Source organism: Sitophilus oryzae, unplaced genomic scaffold (assembly GCF_002938485.1).
Source record: "Sitophilus oryzae breed Bouriz unplaced genomic scaffold, Soryzae_2.0 scaffold_1274_pilon_pilon, whole genome shotgun sequence".
Classification (NCBI taxonomy): domain Eukaryota; kingdom Metazoa; phylum Arthropoda; class Insecta; order Coleoptera; family Curculionidae; genus Sitophilus; species Sitophilus oryzae.
The window spans coordinates 2,654,185-2,673,966 of record NW_022145920.1 but is presented as its reverse complement, the minus strand read 5'-3'; the positions used below and the strand labels follow the sequence as shown (position 1 = coordinate 2,673,966).

The 19,782-nt window shown below is 32.1% G+C and overlaps 1 protein-coding gene across 1 annotated transcript in view; it reads left to right on the top strand.

Annotated features, from left to right (window-relative positions):
- Positions 1-9,329: 9,329 nt before the first annotated feature.
- Positions 9,330-19,782, top strand: part of LOC115874351 — a 32,817-nt gene continuing 22,364 nt past the window's right edge. The window contains exons 1-2 of the mRNA XM_030889472.1: positions 9,330-9,595; positions 14,543-14,689. Of these exons, the coding sequence (XP_030745332.1) occupies positions 14,548-14,689 (142 nt within the window). The 5' untranslated portion in view covers positions 9,330-9,595; positions 14,543-14,547. The remainder of the gene's footprint in view (positions 9,596-14,542; positions 14,690-19,782) is intronic.

Genomic DNA, 19,782 nt, shown 5'->3' with positions numbered 1-19,782 from the left:
CCGATTTCAAAATTTTGTGCGTTTGTTGTTTACACCATGTTTACACAGTTTACACAGTTTACACAGAATACACAGCCTGAGTGAATTTACATACATCTGGGTATAATAATCCGAGTGAATTTATATCTGGGTATTTTTATAATTATTATAAAATGAGTAAATAATCTGAGTGAATTTGAATTTACATCTGGGTATTTTTATAATAATTATAAAAATACCCAGATGTAAATTCACTCAGATTATTATACGCAGATGTAAATTCACTCAGGCTGTGTAAACAAACGCACTAAATCTTGAAATCGGTCAGTACCACGTCAGGACCATTCAGAACATGATTTCATGACATGTATTTTTATAATAATTATAAAAATACCCAGATGTAAATTCACTGAGGCTGTGTAAACTGTGTAAACAACAAACTATTTGCACAAGTGTGTAGGTACTCATATTTATGGATTATACATATACAATATTAAAATTGTATATGTAGGTATAATACAATTTTAAAATTGCATATGTATAATCCATAAAAATGAATACCAACACGCTTGTACAAATATCTGTATACAAGGTGTTTCAACAAATATGTGCCACATCTCGTGGGGTGATTCCTCTCATAAAAATAAGATTTATTTTTCATATCAACATAGGTCCAATTCTGACTTGTTTAGATATATACTGGTTAAAGTCTTTATAAATAAAATAAAAGTAAAAGTCGTATAATACCTAAAAGCAAAAAGTAAAAGGCATTAAAAAGTCGTAAAAGTAAGAAGTAAAATATATTTTTTTTCAATTTATTATAATTTTCTTGCAAGTGCTTTTAATGATTCGAATAAAATTTTTAGGGTAAAAGTTACTATAAGTATCACATTTAAATGCTAAAAAATTGTCGACATATTCACCAGGGACGTGCATATGGGTTTATCATTGGAAATTGGAATTATTTTTTTAAAAAGAAAATAGGTGCGCCACTGACTTTTTTCTTTTGTTAGCAAAATTATGTAGACCATTTAATGCTGATTAAAAGTTGTCTCTTGATAAGTTGTCGATTTCGGTCTTCTTCATAAGATATTTAATTAATTTGCTTTAATGCAATTCTAATAGAGCAACCTTTAAAAACTTCTAATGTCATTAACTAGTCAAAATGTTAAATAAGTAGGTACTCATTGATTGCTCATCAAAAAAATATGAAAAAAAGTTTCTATAAACATGGATGCGGAAATTCATATAGTTTTAATTTTAATATGTTTTAAAGTTACAGGATGTTAAAACTTTTAAAAAATAGGTCTGTTGTAATTGTGTAAAGTATCATTATTTTTTTTGGGGGAATTTGCCGTAAGACTGTACATCAGTATCATAAATTTTAATAAAAATTAGTAATAAATTAATTAGATTAAATAAATAATTTATTAATTTTATTTTTTTGCTATTAATGGTATTATTAATTGTAAATATCAAGATACAACTGGCAATTTTAATCGGCATTAAACGGCCTAGACAATTTTGCTAACAAGAGGAAAAAGTCAGTGGCCCACGTTTTTTTTAGAAATATATTCCAGTGATAATACCCATATGCACGTCCTTGGTAAATATGTCGACACTTTTTTAGAATCAAAATATGTGGCACTTATAGTAACTTTTACCCTCAAAATTTCATTCAATTTTAGTGATAAAAGCAATTGGAAGAAAATTATGTTAAATCGAAAAAAAATGAAGACTTTAACCCCATATCCCCTGTACCTACGAAACAATGCAGAATCGGACCTATGTCGGTATGAAAAATAAATCTTATTTTTATCTGAGTAATCTCCCCACGAGAGATGGTACATGTTTTTTGAAAGACCCTGCATACTTACGTTTAAAATACAGGGTGAGTTTTCTATGATGTTCTCTATGAGTATCTCGGAAACTACTGAAGATAGAGAGTCGGTTCAATGGGGACTATTCATTAAAGTTTTAGTTTGTGTAATGTAAATTGTAAAGAACCGTTTAATAATATCTTCCCACTTTTTATAAGTTATAAATCATAACAGAATACGAAGTACAGAATAGTAAGTGAAATTAGTCAAGAAATATAAGAATTGGCTATAACTCAGTAATTTTTCGAAAAAAAAAACATATTATAGCTTATATCACTGAAAAGCTTCATAAAAAGGCGCTTTATATGAGGTCATGGCCACCTATAGTTTCCATTTAAAAAAACATATGTTTGTTTCATATGTCAAAAATGACAGGTTTTAGAAAATATCGGAGAACACAAACTCATTAGGAATGAGGAATGTGATTATCTAGAACTTTTATCTAAAAACTTTTTTTCTAAAATAGATTGTAATGGAACTAAATAGCCAAAATTTGTTTTTTTTTAAATAACTATATAGTAACCCAGATAGCACATTTATGTTCTTTTCATATGCGAAGCAAGTAACTTTGGAGAACAACAATGTTCTATTCACATTCCTTTTTTTCATTGGGAACATATATGGCACATGAATAGCAGAGATTACGTTCCACCCTATTCAAGTGATATAGAAGTGCGTTTCACATTCCAAGATATATTCTATGAACGTGAATTATATGTTCGTAAAGAGAACATCGTGGAAAACTCACCCTGTTTATATTTTCTGGAACTAGAAAACAAATAGTAGCCAAATACGCCAGGCATGGGCTCAGTCTCAAAATATAGTAGATGTAAGAAAGTCTGTGTCAAATCAAACATATATCTTTTAAATGGGACACCCGGTATAAAATTATCTCCATTAACCAGTCTCCTTAAACTGTGTTGGGTTGGTTCCGAGCGGAGAACGTTTTGGTGTAGTTTTGATTTCTTCTATTTTCTTGTTTTTGGGCTGCTGAATTCGCATCTGGTACCAACCATATCAGATACGAATTGAGCAGCCCAAAAATATAAAAATAGGAATGGAATGGAACATAGAAAAAATTGAAGAAAATGTACCTACATAAAATTCCTTATAATTTTTTGTTTGAGTTATTTCTTTGACAAATTGTTCAGGTCCAAGAGTCAGTTAAAAATTGGCGTATTTCGGTTGGCCCCGCAAAAGCCCCCCTTTTCTATATTAAAACTATCAGTTTGATATTAAAGGTTTTAACAGTATGTTCTTTTAGTTTTAAGTTGAATATTCTATAGACACGTTATTTTAACAATTAAAGTACCTATACCACTGATAGTATACAGGGTGCTACAAATTCGGGGTACGAGCATTGCTATCTCGGCAATCGTAATAAGATACGAACATGGTTAAATTGGGGCAAAGTTGCCGCCTTGAGATGTTCACCAAGATGCCATCAAAAAAAAAATTAAAATTTTCAAAGATTGAGTTATTTGGAGAAAACGGATTTTTTTCAAAATCAATTATATTTTTTTCTGTCGTTACTTTTTAGAAAATCAAAAAACTAATTTCATATTCTCATAGCCACTTTATCAAGGCTATCTGACGGTATTTTTAGATTTTCAAATTAGCTCATAATTTGTGAGATACATAAGCTAAATTATTTTTTTAAATACGGACCTGCATTTTTTAAGAATTCGGTTACCTGAATTCAACGATATGCTACATTTAATATTTTTTTTGTTTCGGGTATTTAAACACAATCTATTTAAACTAATTCCAAGTCCGGCTCTGTTTTTTTTTAATATTTAATCTATTCAACGTGAGCTTTAAAACTTAACAATGAGTTTTTTTCATTATTTTATTGTATCAAATACAACAAAATAATAAAAAATAACATGAATATAATATAAACAATCAAATAATTTCCACGGAAGATGGATTGGAAATGGTGGAGCAGTATAATGGCCACCGTGGTTCCAGGACCTGTCGCCAAGGGGCTGGGGGCATTATTTGACGTCATGTGTAAAAATGAAATCAATACGCTGGGATGTAAGTCATGAAATTTTATATTTTTTAATAATTCTGCCTACATAATATTGATCGTTAAATAGGGAAAGAATGTTTATTAGTATATAATCATATTATACATTTGTACAGTCGCCATTTCTTTTACGGCTAAAAGTTTCTTGATTAATTTCGATCTGAGTTAAGACTTAAATTACATTAATTTTATGACCATCAATTTTTTAAATATTGCCCTCTTGGCTTTTAAAATCTACCAGTAGTTGCAAATACTCAGGCTGTACAGGGTGGGTCAAATTCGATGATTTTAAATGGAAACACCCTTTTCTATAGGAGATAGACGAAAACTAATATCGGTGTATGCTCAATTTTTATCAAAAACATGATGGTGAAAACCGCACATCGATATCTGTTACCGTTTATGAGTTACGGGGTGTTTTTCAAAAATATGCATTTTTAACAAATCGCAGTAACTTTTTTTCTATGGAAAATTTTGTATTTTTGTGAAAACATTTCCAAAGCACTTTTTTACATAGAATTTAATGGTTTAAAATTATGCTTAATTTTTTTAACGTTAATAATTTAAGAGTTATCAACAGAAAGTTTGATTTTTTATTGGGGACACCCTGTATATTTTTAATTAAGTGAAAAGAACTTAAAATTACCTTTCCAAAAATATAGCACACTTGATATTTTGTTATAGTCCCTTTCAAAATACAGAATTTTTATAAGTTCGCCACTTTTAACTGGTAGGCTTTGAACCCCTTATTGATGATCTGCCCCTAATGGAACCCGAAAATATATATATAACTATTATCTAATTTGACCGAATTCGTATCTCTTACAGTTTCCGAAATACCAGTGTTGAGCATCGAAATTGTCACCACCCTATATACCAGATATACAGGGTGACTTTTCTACGATGTTCTCTATGGGTATCCGGGAAACTATTGGAGATAGAGAGTCGGTTAAATGGGAAAAGAATAATTGTAGTTTTGTGGGGTCATAAATATGCGCCGGTTTTTTAGAGAACGATTTTCAAGACGTTGTTTTTCAAGATGTTAGAAAAGTTAAATTTAGATACTCGCGCATCAAAAGAGTGGTTCTAACAGGACTTTCAATATGACACCTCCCTCCTCCCCCATAATGAAAGAAATGTTAAAAATTATGTATATCATAAGTATGCAAACTCAGGGATAGGAAGAGGTGGACCAATTGCATGGGCCTCCTCGATCACCTGACCTCCTCGATCATGGACCTCCTCGATCACCCATTTTAGATTTTTTTATGCGATATGGTTAACAATACAACAAGGTTTACCAAAGAACTTATGAATTAAGAGAGGCACTGGAAGGGGTGGTACGGGAGAAGTTTAATTAAGTCGACCGGTCGTTCTGTGAGAATAGCTAGTAATTCAGTTTTAAAAAGATGCATTTATGTACTCAAAACAATGGCGGATTTTTTGAACATTTTCTAGAATATCTTAAAGTGCATGTAGTGGTATTATTTTTTTAAGTTTTAGTTTGTATAATGTAAATTGTAAAGAACCGTTTAATAATTTATTCTGTCTTTTTATAAGTGATAAATCATAACAGAATAAAAATACCATGCCAACTAAGTGAAATTAGTCAAGAAAGAAAAGAATTGGCTATCTAAACTCAGTAATTTATCGAAAAAAAAAATGATTGTTAACGTTTTTCCTCTGGTTCCGTGTGGATAGAAAGTCACAATTTATTTAAACACAATTTATTTAACACTAATTAACAAAAACAATAACGATAAAAGACTTAAAGAACTATTTACAAACGATTTATAAATATTTATCTAGAAAGAATTTATTTTGAATTTTAGCGCGCCAACTGTACTCGTCTATTTATGTCTGCCCTCTTTAGGCCCCAGTCGCCGGCTTTGTACCCACAGCTAAAGATTTCTCGAATAGTCCATAGATTGTTAGGTGCATAGAGAAGGTTTCGATTGTTCTCGTATGTACTACTCCATTCCCCAGTGGAACTCGATTCTTCTCGAAACTTCGAATGAATCATTACGGTGTCTATGCGATGTTAAGATCATCTGAGGGTGCAGCCACACTATCCTAAAAACGGCGTATCGGCGTAACGGCGTAATGACCTTGAATATATTTCCAGTAATTCTATTGGCTGAAACATTCATCTGTCAGAAATTTGATCTGTCAAATTCATCTGTCAAAAATTTCAGGCAATAGAATTACTGGAAATCGATTCAAGGTCGTTACGCCGTTACGCCGATACGACGTAACGACGTAACGACCTTGAATAGATTTCCAGTAATTCTATTGGCTGAAAAATTCATCTGTCAGAAATTTTATCTGTCAAATTCATCTGTCAAAAATTTCAGCCAATAGAATTACTGGAAATCGATTCAAGGTCATTACGCCGTTACGCCGATACGCCGTTTTTAGGATAGTCTGGATACACCCTCAGACGGACAGACGAGCAGACGGACAGACAGATAGACGGAAGTAAAAAGAACCTTCACTTCAAATACGCGCACATAGTGCATACACAATTTTTTAAGTCAGCTTTCGAAAAATGACTTAAAATCAAATAATTTAAGCCAATAAAATGATTTAAATCAAAAAAAGACTTAAGTTTTCTGCGATCTTGCAGCTCTAGTTACTAGCAATGGCAAAAATCCGAGTTCTCTTTACTAGGATCCCGAATAATTTTGACCGCGAAAGCTATTTTTAAAAACTTTTTCTGGCCAGAACCTCATAACAGTCATCATCGAGCTGGCTGCGATTTTTGGAGACGATTGTTGGCGTCATTGGGCAAAAATCCCGGGGATCTGAAATAATTTGGAGGAAGGAGAGTAGAAAAAACGAGTGTAAACAGGGATTGGCCAACTGCGAGCCTTATTGCGTGGGACGTAAAAATAGTTAAAAATATAATGTAGTCGTAGTAGTATCGGGTTTATTTTTTTTATTTCGGCGTGAGTAAATGAAGTAATTTTATTAAGACATGCCTAGAGGCTATGAGGATTTGATGACGCAAACAAATTGACAATTTCTAAGAAGTTTGTTCAGGATTTTTTGTAATACAGAGAATACTCAATAATTTATGATTATTTATTATAATATTTTTGACATATCTTTGACAAAAGTCTGAAGATGGCTGGAATGGCCGAAACCGGTCACTAATAAAGAATTTTTTGACAGTGGTTTGGACTTTGTTCTTGATTTTAACAAGTTTTTTAAAAATAATAAGTAAATTATGTTCTTGCCTTGCTTTTTAAGCGAATAGTTTGTGATCAACAATAAAGACATTGAAGAACAACACATTAGGAAAAACAATGAATTACCAACAGATCCCCAATATAAAATAGTAATGTTTCAGTATTTTTAGTTTTCACTTTATCATTATTTTAACATTATTGGTATAGTAAGATTACCGAATACAGAAATATAGAACAAGCATCAATGGAAAATATCCTTTAGTAGTTGATTTTAGATAACCAACAATATATAACATCATTTATCTAGAAAGAATTTATTTTGAATTTTAGCGCGCCAACTGTACTCGTCTATTTATGTCTGCCCTCTTTAGGCCCCAGTCGCCGGCTTTGTACCCACAGCTAAAGATTTCTCGAATAGTCCATAGATTGTTAGGTGCATAGAGAAGGTTTCGATTGTTCTCGTATGTACTACTCCATTCCCCAGTGGAACTCGATTCTTCTCGAAACTTCGAATGAATCATTACGGTGTCTATGCGATGTTAAGATCATCTGAGGGTGCAGCCACACTATCCTAAAAACGGCGTATTGGCGTAACGGCGTAATGACCTTGAATATATTCCAGTAATTCTATTGGCTGAAACATTCATCTGTCAGAAATTTGATCTGTCAAATTCATCTGTCAAAAATTTCAGGCAATAGAATTACTGGAAATCGATTCAAGGTCGTTACGTTGTTATGCTATGACGTATCGATAACGACCTTGAATAGATTTCCAGTAATTCTATTGGCTGAAAAATTCATCTGTCAGAAATTTTATCTGTCAAATTCATCTGTCAAAAATTTCAGCCAATAGAATTACTGGAAATCGATTCAAGGTCATTACGCCGTTACGCCGATACGCCGTTTTTAGGATAGTCTGGATGCACCCTGAGGGCGGGACATATAGTTAGGTTAGGTCGAGTCTACACGGGTCCGCAACATTAGCTTATATCGCTGAAAAATGTCGTTTAAAAAATGACGCATTTTATGAAGTCATGGCCAACTACTATGGTTTCCTTTAAAAAAACCCATATGTTTGTGTCATATATGTCAAAAATGACAGACTTTAGACAGGACAATTTGACAGGCTTTGGAGAACGCAAACTCATTAGGGATGTGATTATCTACAACTTTCATCTGAAAACTTTTTCTCTAAAATAGATTATAATGGAATTATGGACAATTTTTGAAATAGCCAAAATTTGTTTTTTTCGAAATATCTAGTAAGCCATGATTTTTTTTAAATCTCAAAGGCGCATATTTATGACCTCACAAAACTGTAATTCTTTCCCCATTTAACCGACTCTCTATCTCAAAGGCGACACTCGAAAAAGTTCCTTAGAACTTATGACCGCGAAAAATCAAAGGTTTTCCTTGATATTTAAGTAAAAACAATCTTCGGATTGTCACGGGGTTTCTAACAGGACACTGTCTCCTCAACGAACACCTCAGTAGGCTGAAACTGAGAAACAACGGCGAATGCAGATTTTGTGGGGAAAATGGGGAAACACCAGAACATCTTATCACTGAGTGCGCCGAGACGACGACCATTCGTGCCATGAACCTTGGTACGTCTGATGTCGAGGATGGAGAGCTGGCCTCTGTGGAGCCGTCTCAGATACTGGCTTTTCTTAAAGCCCTGAGACTGTATGATGAGTTATAACTCGTTATAACTCAAGAAAGGGGAACACACAATAGATCTATAAGGTCGCGGTGATTAACTCCCCTCCTAAACATTCTACATTCTACAAATCTCAAAGGCGCATATTTATGACCTCACAAAACTGTAATTCTTTCCCCATTTAACCGACTCTCTATCTCCAGTAGTTTCCGATATACCCATAGAGAACATCGTAAAAAACTCACCCTGTATACCCAAATTGCTTTATTAAACCCATCTTTGATGTTTTTAGTGGCGATTAACGAACATTCATTAACGGGTTCATTTTCATTTCATAATAATACGAACAAATGAAATAATTTAGTTGCAACCGCTCCTTGCTCTCATGCAGGACAGGATATAAGACTTTTTGATTATACGGTACTTTTATTTACGTTACCATCGATGGACATTACGTTGTTATTCTGTCCTACGACCGTCGACACAGATTATTGTTAAAAAAACTGTTTTTGCAATTAATATTCTCCAGATCGACGTGGGCTCTAAGTGGGCAGTGGGAAGTCGATTATCTTTTCGTTACTAAATCAAGGTAAAAGCAGAACCAGCGACTTGTGATGTAGAATTGGTGCAACTAGGTGTCGTTTAGCGCGGCTTTTTGATATTTTCGGTAATTTTCAAGGGGGCGAAAGGGTGTTTATTAATTGCGGGGTTGTTCAAATAATAAATATAGGTACCTACTTTAACTGATGAAAAGAAAATTAAATCGACGCGTATTGAAACACATTTTTTATTCGTATATACAATAACGATTGCACTGGATACAAAGAACTTGTGTACCTTACAACATGTATCCGTAAGTATATTAATGTAGAATAGATATCTATTAATATGTGAGGGTACTATGTACATTTTTTAGTAATATTTTTGGCTGGGATGTGTTTTCTTTGTGTTTTGACATAAAATGTTTACTGTTTATATTCTGAATGACAACGAAATCGTTACAGTGATAGCAATTTAATCATTTTCATTAAAGGACTATTGAATATGATGCAATAGATATTGAATATTACTTTAGGTTTGAGCGTAAGCGAACAATTTTAAATGACACCTTGTATATGTTTACCGCACATTGACTCAAATCATAAAATTCTCTTTTCAACGATAAATTGATATTTTATTTTTCAGAATGGCGCCGAAGGATTTTTTTTACCCAAAATCAATATGATTGATTATTATTTTCCATTAAGGGTTTATTACGTTTTTTCCTTGGTTATGGTTTTTTGTCCCGTTTGGTTTTGACCTTAAAGGTTTTGACTATTTTAAGTTTTTATTATTATGAAACACGGTTCCTGAAAAATATCTGTCATTAATTATTGTCATGATTATTGTCACTACATTAAGATTTTTTAAGTTCGTAAAATATTCTCATTAAATATTTTTTTCTTCCAAAAGTATTTGAACTGTCTGACGTGTTTAAGGGCTCATTTACAAAGATGTATTTACAGTGGTACAGTATGATCGAAAAAAACGGCGTCAGAGATGGCTATGAAATGAAGATCGCCGTCATTTTATATGTAAAATTATATGGGGAATACGCATGCATGGTCAGTACGACACAAACCGAGCATCGGTGTACATCGGGCAAAAAATACCCTGTTCTTTCTTCCGTATGTGGCTTAGTGTTGGCGATTGGAATTGCCATGAATGTTTGTAGGCATAATATGGATTAATATATATGTTTTGGTGCCTGAAGAAGCGACAATAAAGTCGCGAAACGTCGCAAAAACATTGTTTCCTTTCGAGCCTTCCCAAACACCCACGATTTTTTTCTTTCTGCGTACTAATTATTACTGGGAACTAACAATAATCATATATGGGGAATGTCATTAATCGTCATTTCCAAGCCAACAGGGACGCCGTTTTTTTTCGATCATACGTACTTCTGACCGAAATGTTGTGCAAGCAAAATAAAGACAATGGAAGTCCGAATTTTTCTTTTTATTTCTACGATTCCTATTTCATAAACTGTTCCGTATTTTTACCAGTATTTTTCAGGTCTTTGCAATTAGTTAATTTGGTTTTAGAATGGAATATAGCGTAAATTAAAGGCACCTTTGTTTTTTAAAATGTCTAAATTAACTTTATAATTATTTTATCTACATTTTTAATGGCGGTAGTCCTTTATAACACTAGATTTATTTATATCTAACTGCCTATAGAAAAATATTTTACATAATGGTTTAATCTTTTTTCTGACCTGGAGAAACATCATATTTTATCTACTAATTTTATTAGCTTATTATTTATTATGGATCTATCTTTGATCTTATGATAATCTATTTGGTTTTTGAGAATATGCAATAAATGTTCCTTATAATCAAGGGCGTCCCCTATAATCCCGCTTGGATTTCAGTTTGCGGACAGATTTCAATATTATTTGCGATCAACATGAACTGTAATCGGGACGACCTGAAATACATATTGATAATTTCTGATTTCTGCCGTTGAAGCGCTGCGGTCGGAATTTGTTGAAATCAACTGAAATGCACCAATCCTACACGTACATTTAGATCTAAGGGTGAGGACACACGCGGCGGCTTTACGCCGGTGCGGCGCGGCACAATGCGGCGAATGCTAATTCTAGCGGGACAAAACCTCAGTAGTAGCGATTTTTGAGACTTAAATAAACTCTAAGAATGTATAGTCTGTCCAACGAGAAGATCCTTGACAGTGATAGATGTGTCTGTCATTTTAATTTCAAAGTAGTTTATTTTATTTTACAAAGAAATAAGTTGGTACAACTGGAACGCATAGCAGGAAATATTTAAAATTTGATTGACAAGATGACAAGTGATTACTTCAAAATATTGTGAAAAAAACTGTATAATTTAACTGAAAAAACTGAATGTTAACTGAAAAAAGGTAATCGAGTTATTTTATTTAATAAAAACGGTATGTGTTAATACAAAACAAACAAGAACAAGACACTACATACCAAAAAAATATAAAAAAGAACTATAATTTACTTTTAAGCTTTATGAAACTACCCGCATTTATGATTATATTTATCAATGTAACTTATGTACAAATACAAATTTGTAATATTCCACCGGAATAAATAAAACAACATAGGTAAATAAAACAAACTATTTTATTAATAATAACTCCTACCAAATTTTATACCTTAAAGGTTGATTAATTAACTTTAATCTTAATTTTTTTAAACCAGTACCTTTTGACATTATTTTTCTGCAGTACTAAAATCCATTATTTACCTATCGTGTGATGTCGATATTTTACAGCTACTCCAGTTTTTAGTATGTGTTTAGTTTGATCCTTCTACCATATACGAGATGCACTTATCTACGACGAAATGGTGTACAAACTTTATCGATGGCAACTTCATTGGTGTATAAGACTTTCTGCCTGGGCAGCGAGTATTAACCATAAACTGTGCTCTGGGTCTACAGTTAATTTTCACTCGATTTTTCCTCCAATTGACTTCAAAAGACACAAAACACACGTATAATACGAATCAAAAATGCATCATCTTCCAAAACGCAGGGTATTTAACAAAAGTTGACACAAAATTATAACCTATAATTTGGCAAGACTTTGACAAGCGTCAAAAATGACAAAAATCTAAAGGCGAGTTCATACGCATCGGCGTCCGTTTATCGTTCATCGTTCCGTCAAACCAATAAAATTGAAATACGATCTGTCATTTTTTAAATAAACCAATAAAACTGGTTAAAAACAACAAGACACGACGAATGACGGATTTATATTTAAACCCATCCATAGATAACTTAAAAATAATTAGAAACTTTTTTTAGTAAAATAAATAGATTGGTATGGGACGTCATCTGCTTTTCTTCTGTCATCGTCTGTCGAAATCTTACCTGAGAAAAAAAACAGAGTATAACAAATAATGGTCTAATATACAGGGTGGTCCGAACTGTATTCCGGAAATTTCGGCAGCATATTCTGTAGATAAAAATAGGTAAAAAAGTTCGTATAAATGTAAGTCCGAAAATGCTTAGTTTCGGAGATACAGGGTGTAGAAGTTTCATTTTTATTTCGATTTTTTCCAAATAATTTCTGAAGTAAAGTCAATATTTGGATGAAAATTGGAGTCTGGGGTTTTTTTGACATGAGAAATTTGATTTTGATGTCAATATGACTCCTAATTGTAAATGGCGCCACCTACATGTGTTTTAACTGTTTTGAAGAATAATAACTTTTTGTCCGTACCTGTATAAAACTACTAAGTGAAAAAATATACATTTCTGTCACTTTTTACGTAAAAAATGTCTTTTGATAAAAACGCTACGAGCAACCGTTCTCAAAATATTTAGAATGGAAATAGTCAATACATGTCATTATTGACAAAAAATAAACAGAGGGAGTAGAAAGTTATTTGACTGAAATAATAAATTTCGGAAATTTTTATTTTTTTTAAATTGATCATAAATTTTTCTGCGAAAAAAAGGATGCTATAAAACAGTTTCTGTTGAACTTTTGGCACAAAAACATTTCATATTTATGATTTCAGTCTAATAACTACTGTATGATCGAAAAAAAAACGGCGTCAGTGATGGCTATGTAATGAAAATCGGTGTCATTTTATATGTAAATTAGTAAATTAAATATGGCAGATGTCATCGATCGTTATTTCCGAGCTAACTGGACGCCGTTTTTTCTCGATCATACGGTATTTAGTCAATCATGTTTGATTTATGTCTACGATGACAGGTATTGATAATTAATTTCAATTCTAAATATCTCGAGAAACATTACTCCTAGCGATTTTTACAGAGAAACCTTTGCTATGTAAAAAACGTCGAAAATGTATATTTTTTTACTCGGTAGTTTTATACAGATACGGACAAAAAGTTATTACTCTTCAAGCCACTAAAAAATATGTAGGTAGCGCCCTCTACAAGTAGGAGTCATATTGACATCAAAATCGAATTCATCATGTGAAAAAACTCCCAGACACCAATTTTCATTCAAATATTGATGTTACCTCATAAATTATATGAAAAAAAATCGAAATAAAAATAAAATTTCTACACCCTGTATCTCCGCAACTAAACTTTTTAGGACATACATTTATACGAACTTTTTTACCTATTTTTATCTGCAAAAGATACTGCCTAAGTTTCCGGAATACAATTCGGGCCACCCTGTATAGTAACCATAGAGTTAAATTTATTTATTTATTAACAACTTAATTTATTATTAAATAAATTAGATACAAGATAATAAACCTATTATATTATTCGTACATGACGCATAAACCTGTACTGTAAACGATTGTCAAATAAATAAAATTATGATACCAGGTGAAGTACTTACAAAAAACTCTATAGTTAAGTTAAGTTTAGTTAGACAAAAAAGCTCTTTTTGGTCCAATAAAAAACTATTTTTTCTAAAGTTGTGCACCTCCAAAGTATTGAACTACGCCGCCGCCACTGACATTAGCTATAAAGTACATACTGCAAAATTTGCTCTAATAATTGTATTCAGACTATACCTATCAAGGTCGTTAACGACTTTGGAGAACTACTCGAGGGCTAACAAACAACGAATTTTAAATCTCAAGTAAACACTTTTTGTTTGTCCTGATTTCAAACACGTCCGTCTCTGTTGGTTCATTTGATTTGATGATAAAATTTGTTCGCTATAAACTGCCGATGATCTCGGATCTAGGGACTTTATTTTACGGTCTATCATTAAATATGCGTTGTTTCATTTTAGTTTTTTTCTTAGATTAGTGATATGTTGAATTTTACAGTGAAAATGATGAGACTTTTTAAGAGAAGTTCTGACTCGAACCTTCAACTAGAGAATCTGTCGTCGACTCTCTCGGAAGCGAATGGTTCAAAAGAATTGAAGGTGAACCCAGTAGCACATCCAGAAAATGATAAAATACAGAAAACAGGTAAGTTTTTTTTAACTGAGTTGAAATATAACTAAGATAATAAATCTGGAGAGACTGTCCAATAAGTAAATTAAGAAATGATAATCGATTTGTATTTGACACTTTGGATTTAAGAGAAAATTCGGGAGTCTCTTCGTAAACACTTTTTATCACATATTTTTTAGCGTAGGAAATTGTTATTATACACTCAGATTCAAAAAAAAAACGCAACGGAAAATTTTTGCGTCAAGTTTAGGTGTTAATTTTTTTTACTTTTAGCCTTATTTTTATAGTTTTTTTAGCAAACTGTATATAAATCTATCAACTTTAATTCGTAAACTCAGTTTTTTATAAACTTTAGTATATGACTTATTATAAAGGGTTAATTGAAGGGTTGTTTTTTACCTTAATTTTAAAACACTCTGTGCAATAATTTCGTGAGTAACTTTTCCGATCAGAACCATGTCTCCTGAGCATTTTATTTTTTGACTCATGTCAAAACATACCTTGGTTAATTTTTAAGAGCGAAGTGAACTTGCCACCAAGAATTTGCAATTCTTTTAACTATTATTACTTTATGATGTTAATGTTTAATTCACGAGGTGGCTTTGGTGACTATCTTCATAATGTCAAATCGACACTGATTAGAACTCTACATTAAAATTTAAAAAACGTTAAAAAATAACGATACAAGCTTGGTTTAAATAAATATTAGTAACACTAACAGAACTAAGGATATTAAAAAAATAACTGTAAGAACTAAGTGTACAAACAAACAAAAACTGTTGACGTCGGTTCATAATGTTAATGAGGCTGCAAATATATTTGTGTTGTTTTCCCATTCTTCTTCAAGGACCAAGCAAATATTCATAATTTCGGCCATCTTCAACAAAATCAATGACTTTAGCAGAATCTTCGACACTAAGAACCATATTCAATCGTACAAAAATCACCAAACCATCTCGTCATTATGAAGAATAACATCAAAAAGTAACGATAATTGAACAAAATGCAAAATGTTTGTGGCAAGTTCATTTTGCTCTTAAAAATTAACTAAGGCATGTTATCTATGGGCATGTTACATGAGCCAAAAAGCAAAATATTTAGGAGACATAGTTCTGACTATAAAATAATGTTTTAGGAAAATTTGCTCACGAAATTATTGCACAGGGTGTTTTAAAAAAAAGGGTGAAAAATAGCTCTTCGATTAACCCTGTATAATAAGTCAAATACTAAATTTTATCATAAACTGAGTTTACGAATTAAAGTTGATATATTTGTATACGGTTTGCTAAAAAAATCAAGGAAATAGAGCTAAAAATAAAAAATAACATTTTAAACTTGAACAAATTTTTTTCCGTTGCAATAAAATTACAAAATTCAAAATTACAAAATTCCTAAGTAAGCAACAGTCCACTGTTGCCGGGCTCGTAGGAAAAACTTTAAACCCTAGTTGCGGCAAGTTTTTGATAGGCACTCTGTGAAAAGTGTATTCTCCTATTAATAAATATACGAAAAAATTAGGTTTTGATTAAAAATACGATGAGCGCAATACTCATGCAGCCGGATCCTGTACTATAAGGTCAAGTAGTCAAGAATTAAAAAAAAATCCGAAAATTATTTTTACTAAACTTATTTTACAACGGGGGGGTTATTCTATATTTAAAATGAATGACCGTTATACTCTTTCATTTGTTCAGTAGAAATATTTTTTCTTTTGCTCATAATTAATGTCCACCTAAATATTAAATCGAAAACCTACGTATGTGTTGTTTGTTGTTTATGATATAAATTTATATCATTGGTTTTGTATGGGATAAGATATTGGAGGGTGAAATTATGTAATATATTTGCAAACAGGGTATTAAAAAAGTTTGGCTTTGTTTTACATTGGAGAAGGGAACTCAAATATATGAATTTTGCATTCATGTAATAATAATATATTATGATGCCCAGTATTAAAATTGTTTCGAATTTAATCCTCTTTTCTCTGCCATAAGATCACAAAAATATGATTGAGTTGAAATTCAAGTCGATTTTAGTTAAAAGGATTATAACATTATCTTTTTACCATTTTCAATTTTTCAGTTACTTTATAATATTACATTCCTTTCGTTATTTTTATTATCCAGTATTTTTACTGCTAGAGATGTACAGGGTGTCCCATTTTAGTTGAAATTATACTGATCTCTGTTATTAGTGAAGATAGAAGGGTGCGGTTTGCACTTTAAACAAAATTTTCATAGCCCTCTTCGTTTATGAGCTACAGGGTCTTTTTGAAAATTTTAAAATTTGGGACACCCCTCGTATCTCTGTCATTGTGAAAGGTATCGAGAAGGTGAAAACTGTCTAAAAGATCATATTTATTAGTAGGCCATGATTGATAATAAAAGAAACAAAATAATTATTAAAAGTATACTGCTATCTGTCTCTTGTTTAATTTTGGGAGCCACTAATAACTTCTTTATATATATATATATATATATATATATATATATATATATATATATATATATATATATATATATATATATATATATATATATATATATATATTATCTTATATTTATATGTGTATTTTTCTATTTCGAAAAATATATAGTAGATATAAATATTATATAATAAAGAAATATTTTCTTGCTTGTCGTAAAGGGGAACCAAGCTCCACTCCCACAACCGGTTTCTGGGCCACCCTTCATCAGGTGGGCTGTCCAGGGGCTGGTTCTCACCGATACGGCAAGCAAAACGTCTTCTATATCTACAGACGATGTCGTAAAGTGTCGGTGAGATTAGTGCATCTCCCGTCAAAGATGGTAAGAGCGTTTTCGGCCCGCTCAAATATATGAAATGAACAAAATTCTTACAGCTTTAGTGTATATTAATAAATAATATTTTCTTGCCTTTAGCTGTGTATTTTTTCTAATTTCGAAAAATCGAAAGTAGAGAAAAAATTAAAAAAAAAAAAAAGTAAAAAGAAAATTGTTTTTGCTTGTCGTAAAGGGGAACCAAGCTCCACTCCCACAACCGGTTTCTGGGCCTACCCTTCATCAGGTGGGCTGTCCAGGGGCTGGTTCTCACCGATACGGCAAGCAAAACGTCTTCTATATCTACAGACGATGTCGTAAAGTGTCGGTGAGATATTAGTGCATCTCCCGTCAAAAGATGGTAAAGAGCGTTTTTCGGCCCGCTCAAATATATGAAATGAACAAAATCGGTATCGGTGAGAACCAGCCCCTGGACAGCCCACCTGATGAAGGGTAGGCCCAGAAACCGGTTGTGGGAGTGGAGCTTGGTTCCCTCCTTTACGACAAGCAAAACAATTTTCTTTTTACTTTTTTTTTTTTTAATTTTTCTCTACTTTCGATTTTCGAAATTAGAAAAATACAGCTAAAGGCAAGAAAAATATTATTTATTAATATACACACTAAAGCTGTAAGAATTTTGTTCATTTCATATATTTGAGCGGGCCGAAAACGCTTTACCATCTTTTGACGGGAGATGCACTAATATCTCACCGACACTTTACGACATCGTCTGTAGATATAGAAGAAGTTTTGCTTGCCGTATCGGTGAGAACCAGCCCCTGGACAGCCCACCTGATGAAGGGTAGGCCCAGAAACCGGTTGTGGGAGTGGAGCTTGGTTCCCCCCTTTACGACAAGCAAAACAATTTTCTTTTTATTATTATTTTTTTTTTTTTAATTTTTTCTCTACTTTCGATTTTTCGAAATTAGAAAAAATACACAGCTAAAGGCAAGAAAATATTATTTATTAATATACACTAAAGCTGTAAGAATTTTGTTCATTTCATATATTTGAGCGGGCCGAAAAACGCTCTTTACCATCTTTTGACGGGAGATGCACTAATATCTCACCGACACTTTACGACATCGTCTGTAGATATAGAAGACGTTTTGCTTGCCGTATCGGTGAGAACCAGCCCCTGGACAGCCCACCTGATGAAGGGTAGGCCCAGAAACCGGTTGTGGGAGTGGAGCTTGGTTCCCCCCTTTACGACAAGCAAAACAATTTTCTTTTTACTTTTTTTTTTTTTTTAAATTTTTCTCTACTTTCGATTTTTCGAAATTAGAAAAAATACACAGCTAAAGGCAAGAAAATATTATTTATTAATATACTCTAAAGCTGTAAGAATTTTGTTCATTTCATATATATATATATATATATATATATATATATATATATATATATATATATATATATATATATATATATATATAGAATATATTATATATATATATATATATATAGAATTTGGTTAAATTATTATTTCTCAAATCAATGAATTGGAACCAATGGACCCATATGATGGATTCCCAAATTTGTCATTTGTTTTTGAAATATGAAATATATCGTGGCAACTATAGCAATGTCGAACACCTGGAAAATGCGTTAATAATGAACGCTTTTAGATATTTGCAAACCCATCCCGTTATTGTAAATTCCGTTATAAAAAAAATATATATATTCAGCGATTCAGTGGTAACAGTTCAAAAGTAAAATATATCAATCCCAACTAAAATTTTAATATGTGTATGACTATTTTAGTAAATACCATTTTGGATTTATTTTGTTATCTATCACGGCCAAGAACATGGTATACTTTAAATATTGCAGTAACTAGTGAAAATAAATATAGAGTGATATATATTTTTGAGAAGCTCATAGCAAAACGGATCATATAATTTATAAAAATACAGGGTGTTCCATTTGAAAAAAATACAACTTTAGTTCATATTTTCAAAAATATTTTTTCGCAGAAAAACAGACTACGCTACTGTGCCACTGTATTCTACGTAAAAAGTTCTACAAGAATCAGTTTTCACCTTCTCGATACCTTTCACAATAACGGAGATACGGGGACTGTCTCAAATTGCAAAATTTTTGAACTGATCCTGTAGAAACGAAGAGGGCTATGAAAATGTTGTTTACAGCATATTCCGTTTGACAGAAAAGTGGGACAGGTTTGTGCAAACCGCACCTTTCTATCTTTTTCTAACGTTTTAGCGTGTAAAGCGTTTAAAGCGTCTTTTATATTAAGAAGCGCTAAACGCTATGCGTTTTTGGTTGGGTCACTCGTGTATGTTCATATTAGTT